At 38.9% G+C, this 15,768-nt stretch overlaps 1 protein-coding gene across 1 annotated transcript in view; it reads right to left on the reverse strand.

Moving 5' to 3' along the window:
• hpse2 (heparanase 2) overlaps window positions 1–12,193 on the reverse strand; it is a 64,983-nt gene extending 52,790 nt beyond the window's left edge. The window contains exons 1-3 of the mRNA XM_034681702.1: window positions 11,868–12,193; window positions 9,694–9,848; window positions 8,800–8,961 (exon numbers count right to left, since the gene is read on the reverse strand). Coding sequence (XP_034537593.1) covers window positions 8,800–8,961; window positions 9,694–9,848; window positions 11,868–12,142 — 592 coding nt within the window. The 5' untranslated portion in view covers window positions 12,143–12,193. The remainder of the gene's footprint in view (window positions 1–8,799; window positions 8,962–9,693; window positions 9,849–11,867) is intronic.
• Window positions 12,194–15,768: the final 3,575 nt, after the last annotated feature.

Here is a 15,768-nt window from a genome sequence, read left to right on the forward strand (position 1 = left end):
ATAAAACCATGATATCAGAGAGAGGTGGTTAAACTACTATACTATAGTACTATACTATATCATTATAGTTTGACTGGTTGATTATTTCTATATCTCCTTTCATCACACTGCCTTAAACCTTTTTTGATAATATCCTTAGCTTACCATGTGAATAAAACACTTTCTTACTAGTTAGTGAAATGCATAAAGTACAAAGAGAGCACTCTTTGTACAAAGAGAGCACAGTCCACCAAGTCAAATTCCTTGTGTGTTCAAGCAAACCTGGCCAATAAAGCTGATTCTGATTCTAAAGGAAGGAGCAGCCATGTATTATTAAAGTGAACAGTTACATACTGAATGCTGCCACAGAAACAATGTGAGGTAAACAGACTAATAAAGCTTTATAAGAAAATTGTTCTTTAGCAACTGTTGTTTAAATTCTGAAACCCATGTACATTTCTGAATCATGAAAAAATGTTTAAGACTGAGTGTACTTGCTGAATGTTCATCGTACTTGGCATGAGTTAGCCAGATTAAATCTGTTAAATCTGAGAACTATATTTCTAAAATAGGGAAATGGCTTTGGTTGTAAGTTCAGTAACTTACTAAATAGTCTTTAAAAAATAAACAAGAAAAAGAAAAAGCAATAAAATGAAGATCGTGATTCTGCACTAAAAAAAAACCCATATGATATTTTTGCCATACCTCCCACCCCTACTCCAAACTTTGGTGGACAAACTGGAAAGTGCCCATCAAAGTGCAGACTGGTATAGCTACAACCACAACTATAATGGCCTTGCTTATACTTTGTGCATTTGTGGTGAAAGCAGGGTTAGATTAGTCTTGCTTCACACTTTTCTGTATTGTCATTCATCTCATGTTTCTCCTCAGTGGAGCCCCGTAGCTCTCCCTGAAAGGCTTCATGCTGTGACTGCTGCTCCTCTGTGTCAGTTCAAAGAGATGCTAAAGTATTAGTGTCTGATATACTCTCAGCATGTTGACTTAAACCTAACAACTCATTAGACACTGTAAACATTTGTGCCACTTGATACTATGCACGTGAGATCAGACTAGACAAGAGGGAAAGAGGAGAGTCCAAATCATGATGTCAGGCTGTAAGCCACGTGCTCGACCATGAAGGCAACTTTAGACCGTTCTAACACCAAGTGATGCACTGAGAACATACCGAGAGGTGTTCTGAATGGTTATGAAACAGACTGAATGTATTCCAGATGCCTCCATGTGACAAATAAAAGCAAAGCGGAGAAGACCAAGAAGTTTGACAATTTAAATTTTGTTATTCTTAATGCCTGTCACTGCTGCTACTGGGTTGAATTTGTACAAAGAGATATCCAGCATGCAGACAAAGAAAGCCTTTGTTTAGATTTTTGCCTGAAAGTTTCACAGTGAGTATAGTACATTACACAGTTTAAAAAAAAGCTGGTGGAGATCTCTGTATAGAAAATGCACACTCATATAAAGGAAAGGATTAGCAGAGTGATACGATATGGTTCATCATTCAGAGGTGTTACCAAAAAAAAACAACGACAAAAAGAAGTCATCATCTCCTGAATCATGTCATGGGCACGATTCAATGTCTAGAAAGTCAAGTCAAGTCAAGTCACCTTTATTTATATAGCACATTTAAAAAACAACCTCAGTTGGCCAAAGTGTTGTACAAGCTTAAAAAACACAATCAATGAAAACAAATAGCAATTTAAATACGAACCGATATTAAAAACCCAATAAATAAAAACAAAAATAAAATGTAGGATGTCTCGCTCAATAGGTAATAAAAGTCAGTGCGAAGAGGTGTGTTTTAAGTTGGGATTTAAAATTCTCAAGTGTCTGAGCATGCCTTAAATCAGGAGGCAGACTGTTCCACAGTGTGGGTGCAGCCACCACAAAGGCTCGGTCACCTCGAGTTTTAGCCTCGTTCTCGGAACATCTAAAACCACCTGGTGTGTTGACCTGAGTGCTCTGACCGGAGCATGGAGATGCAAACACTCAGACAGATAAGGTGGTGCCAGCCTATGTAGGCTTTTAAAGACCAACAACAAAGTCTTAAACTGGATCCTGAAACTGACAGGAAGCCAGTGAAGAGAAACCAGTACAGGCGTTATCAATCAATCAATCAATCTTTATTTGTATAGCGCCAAATCACAACAAACGTTATCTCAGGATGCTTTCACAAACATAGGAGGTCTAGACCGTACTCTATGTCAAATTATGAACAGAGACCCAACTTTAGGACAGGGTAAGACTCAGTCTGACCCCACCTTAATCCATCATGAGCATTGAACATCGCAGTATTTAGCTAGTTACAGTGGCGAGGAAAAACTTCCTTTTTAACAGGCAGAAACCTCAGGCAGAACCAGACTCATGTTAGACAGCCATCATGCCTCGACTGAGTTGGGTCTGGAAAGATAGATAGAGGGGAGTAAGAGAGAGAGGTGATAGTGATGAGACGAGTAGTAGAAGCTGTTGCCGCTGAAGTCCAGTACGTCCGTATCAGCTGGAGTCCAGAACGTCTGCAGCAGGAGGACATCTACGGCAGCTCAGAGGAATCTACGAGACAATGGAGCTCAGGGACTCTAGAAAGGTCTATGGTTATGTGATCACGTCGTTCCAACCTCAATCCAACTTCCACTCTAACGTGATTCTTAAGTTGAATATTGTAATATTTTGAACTTTGTGCTTCACAGATTTATTTATGGCACATCTCTGATGGATTTCCTCACTCCATGAGCCCAGCTTTGTCCGACATTCATACCTACTAATCTGCCATCTAAGTTTCTGCCTCTTCTTTACCAGGAATTATCTTATTTAGTCCCTTCTTCTCAGCCTGATGGCTGCTCTAACTAACTTCAAGATCAGTTAAATAAGATAAAATGTACTTTATTGTCCCCAAGGGAAATTTGCCTTGCAATAGTGCAAGCACCAGACTGGTTTGTGCAACTTAGTGTGACATAAAACAAAGATAGCACTGTAGAGGCAACTTTAAGAAAAAAACCTTCTTTTGCCACTTCTGCAGGACGTGATCTTTCTGACTCGTGCATTGTAAAATAGGTTTACTAAAAGATTTAAATGAATGCTGTATAAAATTTAAAAAAAACAAGAATTTATTAAAAATACAGACAAACAAAAATCACTTCTCTCGTCGCTATTAACTTATATTTCCGCAAAAGCGACAAAACTATAAAAAAAACAAACAAAGCTACGGTTAGAAAATAATGTTGCTCCTTGTCCTGCTCAGATGAAAGCACACATTGCATCGCACATGCTCAGTAGCTCCCATTTAGCAGCACCAATTACCTGCAGCATGACAATTAAAGGCACATACACTCAAATAACTCTATGGCTCTAGCAAGCACACAAGACAACAACCATAAAAACAAGGGTGCAGGAAAATGAACGGACTAAATTAACATTACTTTCTAGTCCGAGCTGTGGCTAAATCTCCATTTATACATTTGAAATAAAGCTTTGCAATGTCCTGTGAATGAGTTGCCTCCATTGGTACATGATACACTTAAAGGGGTAACTCCAAGTCTTGTAAACAACATCCCATGCACACATTTTGGCCTTTCTCTGCAATATAACACTGTGAAGGCAACTTGTTGCAGCTTTTCTACATTGAAGCCATTCACAGCTACAACACAAAAACAGACTCAACCACTGCAATTGATTAAATCATTAATCCTTTTCAGGTGTTCATGGTGTTTCCTATCTCTTGAAAGTAAAAGAAAACATTTTAACAGAATAGCTTGATTCTTCCAACAGAAAAAGCAAAACAAGTTTCCTATCCGAAGTCTCAAGAGCAGCTGCAGACCTTATAACTAAAAACATCCTATGTTTGACTCTCGCTTCTCCAATTTCTCTGATTTAGGAAGATTTTCTCCTTGTTCGTGTTTGCAAATATTGATCATTTGGCCTTAGATGACAAGAATAACACAGTGAAGGAATTCCTAAATTGAGTTATGTTTATCCTTTGAGCCTTAAACACACTGACTAGGCCTTTGAGGTCACAAGTTGAACGGGCTGACTGCCTCATTTTCCAAGGTGTCAAATAAACATAAGACTTTCTCATGAAGTCACAATATACACAGCTAGACTAACAGTAAACATGAGCAAGAGAACGAGGGAGAGGTGTTAAGTTTTGGACATGGAGGAACTGACAGAGGCCGAGGAAGAGAAGTGAAGGCGTGACCTTGATAAAGGGATATTCTCCTGCACAGATAACGTGAGATAACTCTGATCGTGACCTTGTCTGAGCTTGGGGTATTTTCTAAACTCATTCCCCTCGCTGAGAGGGTGCGTGTTAGCTCAGAGTGGCCCCATTATTGATAGCTCTAACAAGCCGAGGTCAAAGGTCAGACATTGGTGAGTGGAAAAGGATGGCGCAAGACAGTTAAAGGTCCCCTAAACACCACCTGCTTACACACACACACACACAAACTCTCTCACAGGCACGCACGCATGCATGCATGCACACATGCAAGTGCACATGCACGCACGCACGCACACACGCACACGCACACAGTGAAACTTGGATAATCGTTACCAGACGATATTTAAACACATCCTAATGCCTCCATGTGACGCTCCACCACAGACACAGGAGGTCTCAGAACGAAATCAAGTTTACACAGCATTTTAGGAGTTGACGAGTTGACGAGTTAACTGTTAACAGGACAGATTAATATTGTGAACTGCATTCGGCTGCTTTTTAACATGTTTTTTTCCATTAGACAGTTTAGGCCTGAATTTCATTTTTTTTAAATGGGGGGAATATCCTCCCTAAGTTCTTCACATTGGGATAGATTTTAAAATTTTGAGGGGGGACTTTATCGGTATGCTTAAACATACTGTTATGAGTTTCTAGCTGATTAAGAAACATTTTAAAATTATTGCTGATGTATCTATTTGATCTACAAAAGCATATTAGACCACCAGGAAATGACTTATTCTGTATACTTGTTCTACTGTCTCTACCTCTCTCTCTGCCACAGGGTTGATGTTTGACAAAGAATTTAAAGGCACTCAGACAAGCTTAAGTTCATGCAAGAATCCGCTGATAAGCAGCTGAGAAGGAAAAGTGATTGCAGGTGGCAGCATTTGTGTGCAATACTATTCGTATCGTATCATATCCTATCCAAGCGTCATATTCCAGTCTTAAAATATGATGCCAATGTGGAAGTGTTAAAAACTGCAATTCAGGGCGCAGGCTTGGCTTAACTGGTAAGTGGTATGCCCATATAGTGAGCCGCCCGGGTCCCTTGTATATCATTACTCCATACTCTCTCCCAGTTCTTCCTCATCCACTGTCCTGTCCTCTTCAAATAAAGGTGTAAATGCCCAAAAATATAGCTTCAAAAATGTGTCCACTTGAAGCTGGCTGCAGAAAACACTTGAAACCACATACACTCTTATTTTAAAAAGCTGATCTTCACAGCAAAAATAAGCCGGGTTCAGAACTCTGCTTGAGAGACCAGTTGGTGACGTAACAGAGACTATGTCCATGTATTAGACAGATCCTATCCTGTCCTATCCTATGCAATAATGTTGTCTTGGTGTACAGCCAAGCTATACCATTTCTGCTTAAATTGTTATGTTTTGTTCAAAATGACTGTAAAATACCAAAAGTGTTAAGATAACTAGCCTCAGTCTTGCACATGTGATTTGAACCCTTGTTGTATCCGCTCTTTGCCCTTTGCTGGATGTCACTCCCTTTCTTTTTGCCTCTTTTCCTGTCTCCATCAGCTTTCACTATCTAATGAAGTAAAACAAAAATCTTTAAAACATGATGAACGAGTGTGAATGTGTGACCATTTCACAACAAATTAGCTTTCTGTGAATAAAACCCTTCTGCTTGGCTTCGTCCTCTGCTCCCCTGCTGACCTGCCAAATTACAACAATGGCACCTGCTCAAGAACAGCAAGGTGCCGCACTCTGTCTCTTGGCCATACTTCTCACTCCTTAATAGGAACCATCAAACCAGCAGGAGTTCACATCTAAAAGTTCAAATCCTTCATAGGGGCCCAATCAGTCAGTAAAATGATGCAACAAATCTCCAGTTTATGGGAAAATCCGACCAAGTGTGTATTTCATTTACACCAATAGTTTTAGTATATTGATATTTCCCACTTATATTTCATCATGGGTCCATCAAATCCCTCTGAATATTTTAATGTCCATATCTAAGGGTTCAAACAAAAGTACTTAAAGCCTGCACAGCAGCATAGCAAGTTTAAAGGAGCTTTGCCTTTTCTAACAGTAAATCAGGACTTGTTTATTTTTTACATGACTTTAAAGGAGAAGACTGTCTCCGTGCAGCAGCTGAGCAAATGAGCCAGTGAATGTAGTAACATCTTCTTAGTGACAGGAAGCAGGGGCTGGGTTTTATGGGAAACGTGGTCATAATTTTGAGGAACATTAACAAGATACCACATATGGAGCACAGACCTGTGACTAGACTAGACTTCAACAGGTATGTATTAGTGTACAGTTAAATGTATGGGTGAAAAAATCAATTTGGAGGCACAGTTGGCCTAGCGGTCTGAGTGTGTGCCCGATAAACGGAGGCTATAATCCTCATCACAGCGATCGCAGGTTTGACTCCCAGCCTCAACCATTTGCAGCATGTCAATAAACGAATAAAGGCAAAAATTCCCCCCAAATGTATATAACTTTAAAAAAACATATAGTAATATGATATTCTAAAGCTTGAGGATATGAAAAAAAACTAGAATTTCATTGTAAATCATTACTTTTTATATTTGATTATTGCTTCATTGAACAGCGCTCATAATACTGCATTTTGACTGTCTTCAAGATGTGTTGTCGATTTTTTTCTGTACTTATATCGCCCTTCATATTAACTGCAGTGGATAGAAAACCACAAGGACAAACACCCACACACTAACAAAGACCAAGAACAGCACACACACACAAACAAACCAACAACAACACCACACACACACGTTTGGATGGATTCAATATTTAATTTTTAAATCTTAAAAGGTCTTAAAAGCTATTTCTATGCTTTTTTCTTTTTCTAAAAAGTTGGGTCGGTTATTATTTTTGTTGCATTCAAATAGGCCACCACGATTTATGTTGATGCGTTGAAACTTACACCGCAAGAACCTGAATTGAAGTGTTGAATTGAATAAAAATTTAAATACGATGCACCCCTCAAACTTGTCAGGACATCATTAAAAAATAGTTGAAAAATCTAAAAACAAACCAAAAATATCATCACTGTTCCACAGTCAGCATCACTGACTAGAAATATATTTGACTGATGAAAATAACAAAGCCTTTTTCTGCACCGACACAGCCTCTCCATCGACAGATATAAAGCTGAAAGGGCCGTCATGTTACAAAATGAACCCAGGGTGCATGACAACAGAATTCCTGGATTCAACTTGTGTACCGACCCCTCGTCACACTAACAGGTCCAAACTCTCTCTGCATCTGCCTACTTTGATAAATGCAACAAGGCCGTGCTTTGACTGATGCTCTTGAGACTATTTGAAAATGTGCAGCTGATACTATTCATTCATATCCGCCTATATCACTCATTTGCTAACACACAGAGGGTCGCTTCAGCCCTGGGACCTTCGAGAAAAATGGAAAACACATTGCAAAACCCACTCAAGCGTAGCCACCGCGGACGACCAAAAATATTTTGGACACTTCTTACAGGGTTCACTTGAGGTAGATTTGGAGTCAAGACTTTTCCTCGTTTGTCTATTAAAAATGTACGGCTACATAATTCATATTTCACTGGATCTACAGGGAGCAGCACTGTATTTTCCCTTTTAACCATTCAAAGGCTGTTATGTTTGTCTTGCCCAATAGTCCAAAATTACAAGATTTTCTCCAACTGGGTTTGAGGTGAATTCTCAGGTCCACAGTGATTTTTCCAGGAGCTCTTTGACTTTCAGACTCACTTTCTGGGCAGCTCTCTGTTTAGAACAATAATCCTTCCAACCCCAAAAAATGCTAAGCACCCACTAGCTTTCCAATTTGCAATAGAGAAGGGAGACTCTATGTGTTTCTGTGTGGAAACAGAATACTGATGCAAAGGCTTAAAAAAGCTGACGGCCCCTGAATTCAAAACATGAACGCAATAATCAAATTTAATCTAAAAGCTTTTAAATTAAACTCCTGCTCTTCAAAACCACACAGTGGTATCATCTGATCATTTCAATATTTATAAATGATACCTGCAGAGGGACCACAGATGTAAATTAGCATTTTTACTGACTTCAGCATGTTCATGTGTTATGTTTTTATACTGATATGCATCAATATGCTCCGTCCCAATCAACTAAACTAACATTCTCTGAAACTGACACAGTCTTTATAAAGCAGCTCAGAACCAAGCACTGGCTCACAGACAATTTGAAACGTTGCAGCATTTTAATGGACAAATTCCTCATTTACCCCCGTCCCCCCTGCAGCTTCTTATTTGCATCCCAGTCAATCATAGTAAGATATAAGTAATGAAGCCCACCCAAAATCAGGATTCCAGACTTCTTCTGCGGTCAGGTTAAGTGTAACCAGTGAAAATTTCTGTACTCTGTTTACTAGTTTCTGCTGCTGCTGCACCCCTCTATCCATCCCCACATTCCTCCTTTACAAATTACATTTGTCATTTTGAAAGCTGATGGTTTCCATTGGCATGCTTTGAACCTTGTGTAAGTACAGGCAAGTGTGCACATACGTACAAATGTGTGTAACGTCCAAGCTAAACGAACAAAGGCAACACGTAGAGAGAAAAAGAGACGTATTTTTGTGTGTGTGATCTCCTACCTGTTATTGTGATGTTACTGTAGATATTGGACAGCTGCTCTTTCAGAAGGACGAGCTGGGTGGTGGCGGCTTTCTCCCTCTGCAGCTCCAGCATGATGTCAGGATGGTTGGCCACTTTACAGCCTTTCTGATTGTCCAATGCAATGTCACTGCGCACAATGTCTGCAAGCCAGCATATGTGGAAGAAATACATGCAACTTTGATATTTCAGTCATCATGGATCTCAACAATGTTGTACTTGCATCAAAATGCAGATTGTTTCAAAATAGAATTTGCGAGTAAACCTGGACAATCTGTTGAAAAAATAATTACAGTGTAATTTGTCTTCTCTTGACACTGTTTAAAAACAGACTAATTGTCATCATTAATAATACATAATAGGATAATTTATTAAGTTTAGATAATACAAGCTATGTTGTGTAATACAAACACGAATTAGTGCAGTGTAATGCAAAACACAAACAATGAGTCCCACATGAATTATTTTCAATTTGTGCCACTTTTTTGCCAGCTGTAGGATGCTCTTGAGTTGTAGTTTCATGAAGGTCTGTTGCATTTTATTAAGAGGTGTTTCTAATGTTTCATATACCTCTTTGGTGAGGGTATATTAAATATTACAACGAAAAGCACCTTCTTAAAAGAGGTTTATCACAAAATGCAATACTAAGACGCCCGTATCGGTATTGTTCAATGCAGCGTCAAGGTTCGTTCCTTTAAGTTCTGCTAGAAACAGACTACTCACTGGATTTTATAAGGAAATGTGCGCTCTGTGCGATTTATTCATAATGTTACGAGTTGAGGGGAAAAAACTATGAGCGAAAACACTAGAAGAGAAAAACACACATGGGCGCAGATTTGAATACGCAGAAGAAAGGGAGCGTCGTGTCCAATTACCGTCTTCGTAGTTCTTCAGGTAATAGTCAGGTCCTGGCCCTCTGAACTTAGCAAGGTTCTTCTGGTTGTTGAACTGCAGGAAGTCGGTCCTCTTTCCTCCAAAACGAAGAAAGGCAGGCGACAGGCCGCGCGCCAGGGTCACGAGCCGCTTGGAGCTGCGGACACACACGGGACAGAGTGACACTTACGTTAGACACATGACGTAGCGTACATGGTTTAAGATGTGTGTCAGTACATTTGTCTGTAGGCTCTTCAAAGCTTAGACTGAAGAGGTGACAAAGCGACTCGCCCTGTTTTACTTCACTACTCCATTATTAATTCCCGTTCTGTTAACTTTATGTGACACACAGTCCAGACATCGAAACACGCCTAGAGAGTTAGAAAGCCTCAGTTTTATATCCTAAATCTGCTGTGGCTGTTAAAGCACAGCAGATCTGTCTTACACTTGTGCCCTGTTTTCCTCATTGACTTCAGAGGCCCAAAGCAACAGGCACCGGCTTCTACTTTTTCATACAGCCGGGGAAAAGCAGGAGGAAGCAGCTACAGCAGCTACACGAGGGATACAAATAACACTAAATCAAACTGTCACGGGGATGAACTGTTTTCAGTTCAATATAGGAAAATGTATGGAAACTAAATACAAGGGAGAAAGTTAGGCAGGAATTAAAATAGATTTTAAAAAATCTGTTGCTACTTCTTTTCCTACTAAACAAACAAAGCAGCCAACTTTGCTTTTTTTTGTTTAGCTCTCTGTAAGTAATGACACTAAACTATCATTGATAGAGTTATTTAGTTAAAATATGACAACATAAACAGCATTGATGCAGCATGACAAATGAGAAATTTAGCTTTAATTAACATGACATTATAGGCAACGTAATAGACGGTTAATGTATCTGAAAAATGGAGTAGGTTACTACATTTGAAAATATTTTTTATATAAATCACAGATTTTATTTTTTACTACAGTGAACGTGCAGTCGGCTTAAGATGCCACGTTAAAATAAGGGGAGACGTACAGTATTAAGGGACGGGCGACAGGCCTTCAGCTGTGCACAGCTCTATGCTGCTGTTTATTATTTCAGCCTAATCTACTCAGATTGTATTTATTGAATGTAATATAGTTTGCGTATACTGGGCCTATTTGCAAAACAAGCGAACAATGTCCCACGAGCCCTGAATGAAGTTGTTGAGAAGTTTATTTTCAAGAAATGAATTGTCATGAGGTATTGCTGAAATGATGTTGTGGAATTGGAAACGTCGTCCCATGCATTTAATGTAAAATGATAACATGGTTATTCATCTTACATATTATAATGAGTGAAAGAAAGGAGCAGTGTGAAACATGCGCACATTTTTGTCAGCAATTTTGCCACTTGAGACGCAAGAGACAAAACAAAATGAAGTTTAATATTTTTCTGCAGTTTGTACCTGCAAGTTGATGGCAAAATGTGTTTTCCAAATACTTTGACACAAAATGTAATTTTCTGTTACAGCCTATACCTGAGGACTTAGTCACTGGTGTGTATATGTTGACCTAAGCTGACCCTCTATAGGTTTTATCAAATGAAAAGACTGGAAATGTAAGTGACGCTGGTTTATATTCTCTGTCTGTGCGTCCTGACTCCTGACACTGGAGTTTTGACTACTCAGGGAAATGCACTGAGGTCAATAGTCAATAACTTGTATGAAAGTCACTTTATCACCATGTATTTTTACTTATATCATTTTCAAAGTTTGAGGGTAACATTTGACCCATTGGAAAATAAATTTGACTTGAAAGAAATCACAAATGAAGTCATAAAATTGTGAATTTACATTTTTCAAATTAGAACTACACGGGTGAGAGGCACACAACTGAGTCTAAAGCTTGTATTCACACTATACTTTCGTCACTGCAGTAAGACTGGAACAACAATAAAGTCGAAATGGAAAGGTATGGAACTAACCGTTCAATGTCGATGTGACCTGACTGTATTATTTGATTACGGGGCTGGAGTTTGTCTGTCTCGAGAAAAACACCTCTGTGATTTTGAGTAATGGACCACTCAGTACCATACTGAGACAGAATCATGCTGGTTCACTCCATTAGACAACGTGGCTGCATGCGTAATGGTTAAAAGAAGCACCCAACATTTAGAAATGATCGATGTTGTTGAAAAACTCTTTAGTACCTTAGAAAATCCAACCAGCCGTCTTTGATGATCGAAGGGTCCAGCTGCAGAGAGAGGAAGTTGTCGTTGAGGACCCTGATCGGACTCCGGGTGTTGACATCCAGGAGGATCAGCGTCCTCTCCATGAAGCCCGGCCGCTTCCCACTGGTCCCAGATCTCTGATATGTAGAGGAGGAAGAGTGAGTAGAAGAGAGCACAGATTGCACCACCAAAGAAGCCAGAGATGCCAGCCAGAGGGAGGACCATGGGGAAACGCAAGGTGACGATTTGGGCATCTTCTTAGTTTGACGAACAGGAGGATCCGCGTGCGTAATGGAGCTTTGAAGTAAAACAAAATTGCAATTACAAAACAAACTCTGCTGCAGCGAAGTTCGACGGTTCTTCACCTCGGTTCCATCGATCTGGATCTGTCTTCCTGTCTAGTTGTCTCACCCCCTCTGCCCCCCGCCCCTCTGAGTATTTTTGGGAGCTGCTCACATGAGCGCACGCCCCGAGCCAGCCTTCCCGGCTGTGGAGTCAGGAGCTGGGAGGAGGAGAGGAGGCAGCACCGCCCCTCTAAGGTTCTTTGAGGTATGAGTGCAAACAGCTCCAAAGCAGACTTCTCAGCTCATTTGGATAACTGCTGCAAAATCGAAAGAGGTTATGGGATTTTCCTCTTTATATTACAATATGGTGGTATTTTGTGATCAACACTAGCCTATATCTTGTTTACCTAGTCTTGTGTGAAATAGAACTTAAATCAAATATTATTTAGCAAAATTAAAGATTTAAGCAGCTATAAAAGGAAACCAAAAGAGTGTCCAGTATCAGTAAGTAGTGCGCATGCTTGCAGTTTATTTTGGTGAGATGACTTCATAGTTTGGCAAAACGAGAAAGCCATCTGAGTGATGACATATTGCTTTTACAAAAACAATAGTTTGTTATACTGTACGTGGGATCATCACCCAGTTGAAGAAAACACGACTGACTTAAATGTAGGCAAAACTCATACGACAAAAAAAATCGAGGACACGGTTTTAGTGCATTTAAATTGTGCGCAAATGCCTTTATGTGGAAGCGCATCATCTTAAACTTACCAAAATTTAGACTGGTCCTTCAGGTATTCTTTTGGATGATAATAACTCGTATGAACAACTGACCAAATTTAATTTGTTCCATGTTTAGAACTGCACTGTGTCTGCAAACTGTCAACTAAACAAGGCCTCCATGAATATCCAGTCCACACAGTCCCTGAGAACAAAAGGCGGTCTCTTCAGAACAAGAAAAGATACAATCTTGTCAACAGGATATTTCATGTTTCTGAGTACTGCAGGGCCTCCAGTTTGTTATGAATAACAACTGATTGATTTCACATTTACGAACACAAATGATATTTAGAGATGGCAACATGAACACTTGGGCCGTTTTCAAAAACCATTCAAAGCCAATTTGGGAGTGATATACTGACAAATGGAACTCACCTATAAACTTCTCATGTGGCTTTTGTCTCCAGATGTGTGCAGCCCTGGAGAGGGCTTTGTTCCATTCTTCAGCTGGTCAGCGCAGAGAGATGGTCGTTTAAGGTCACTGCTGTCCCACAGATGAGCGGAAAACTCCCTGAGAAAGAAATATACCCACTTGAATCGTTTTATACAGGCATACAACACCTGAAACACCTGGTGATGAATACTTTTAAACCGCACAGTTATCCAATGTGTTAATGTTTCAAGTTTTACGCACGAAAGTTTCCATTAAAACGCACGAAAGGAATCCAGCAGGCTGTTTTGTATTGGAGCATCTGTGAAAAGCACCATTTAATCTCTCATTAAACATAAAAATGTTGCTGCGGCTCACTCTCCAAAGGCCATGCAGCCTACACTCTAACAAACTGTTGTGACACAAAGACGAAACCTGCGTTGATGTAATCCAGCAGGATCTTTCATTCTCTATTCGTCGAGAAAGCAGAAGTCCAGAAAACCAAGAGTCTACTGTTTTATGTTATTGGTTTAAAATATTATCTACCACGTGGTTTCAATAAAACCTAAGTTTTTGTCTCCAATGAAGTTTATAATTAGTTTTAACATTTTTACAAAAACTACAAGTTTCTGCATTAACTCTAAAGTTTTAAACCTTTCCATGAAACATCTGGCAGGCCACTTGTAGTTTAGTGCATGTTTGCACGATGCATTCATAACTGTATAACTGTTACTGTAATGCGGGGTGGATTTACTGCTATGCTACAGTATGTGAAATGTATTTCAATCCGCTTCATTGTTCAAAATCTTACAACTGTTGAGCTGTAAATGTTGCATTGTATTAATAATCTATTTTATTGGATCGAAAGTGATCTATCCGTGTTGATAGAGAGTCATTGATTGTTTTTCGGAGTATCACATTAAAGCTAAGTCAAAACAGCACCAAACACTCAGCTGCGCAGTGGGATATTTTCATAAATCACACAGAAAAAACGATGGATAAAAAAGATTCATCGAGATAAAATCTGTGGTTCTGGACTGGTGCTTTGGATTCATACGATGATTTATTCCAGCAGAGCATTTTCATTAAAATAATCTTTAAAGGGAATCTGCATTCAAAAAGTTTGCTGGAAAAAAAAGGCAGCGTTAGTTATGATGGTTATGATTGATGACAAGTTCCACAAAACTACGTCTTGATTATTTCAGGGTGAACTCTGAGCTCCATACTCCAGAAACGGTTTCGATATTTTTAGTTACTTCATAGAGTATTTTTGGAGTTACTACATAAAGGTGTGTGTATTACAAATGTGAGAGTAAACAGATTGTACTGCATTTAAATACAGGCTGCAAGCTGAAATTCCTTACGGTCTGTGCGTCGGCGTTGAGGTAAATTACGCATATTTTTGTCGTCATGCACAATTTAATATCAAGTTATATAATATATATGGAGTCATCACATCACAAAAAGAGGATCAGCAAAGTAGCATGATAACAGCAATTCCTCTTAGAATAAGCTAAATAAAATGTCTTAAAGGGAAATAGCCAAACTAAAAAGACTGTTTTTCGTTGGTGTTTTAGCCTACTTATTATCTGTTTGACGTTTTAATCTAATTCCTCAATCTTTCGGTTATAAATAATTTAATCATAGACATGTAAAAGTTAGCTTAACATCGACAATAACAAACTCAAAGTGGTTAAAGTGGAGAATTAGCCTCTTAGATATTTTTCAACAAATTTTCCAGAAGCACATTTTCGCGCAACTGCGACTTCTCTGAGATGTCAGCACCAGATGAAATTTATGTTAAAGAATGATATTTTTGTACGTTTACGTTGTTTACAAGTCCTGACTGCAGATGGAAGTGAAAGCATGTAAATCCTTATTCCACAGGTGGTTCTCGGAAACCAAATTGTTGGGTTCCTGTGTAAAAAAGTTATTCTTTTCTATTCTGCAAATGTTAGAGTGAATGTGTGACTGATGGAGAGCAGAGAGTGTTTGAGTGTTTAAGAGCTGGCAGGACTCAATTCTCACCTTCAGTTTCCTGCCTCGTAAATCCACAACACAGAGAACATCATGTCAGCTGCACGAGGGCTTCACTGCGTGTTAAAAACAGCTGACCAATAATAATAATAATAATAATAATAATAATAATAATAATAATAATAATAATGATAATAATAATAACAAACACGTGTCTATTATCCTATGTATTTGACAGTGCAGAAGTAGGCTACAAAATAAAACTAAATTAATGTTCAATATTATTATTGTATAATTATTATAGATGGACATATTACATAATCACACTTCCTCTATGGAGTTTCTATTAACAAGCCCGTCTTGATGAATAATACATTCGATGGATTATAAAAATTTGATAGGTCAGCCATTTTAAAGCCTTAGCATCATATTATAGGATATTCTACCAAAAATTGTCGAGACATTTAAA

Source organism: Notolabrus celidotus, chromosome 4 (assembly GCF_009762535.1).
Source record: "Notolabrus celidotus isolate fNotCel1 chromosome 4, fNotCel1.pri, whole genome shotgun sequence".
NCBI lineage: Eukaryota > Metazoa > Chordata > Actinopteri > Labriformes > Labridae > Notolabrus > Notolabrus celidotus.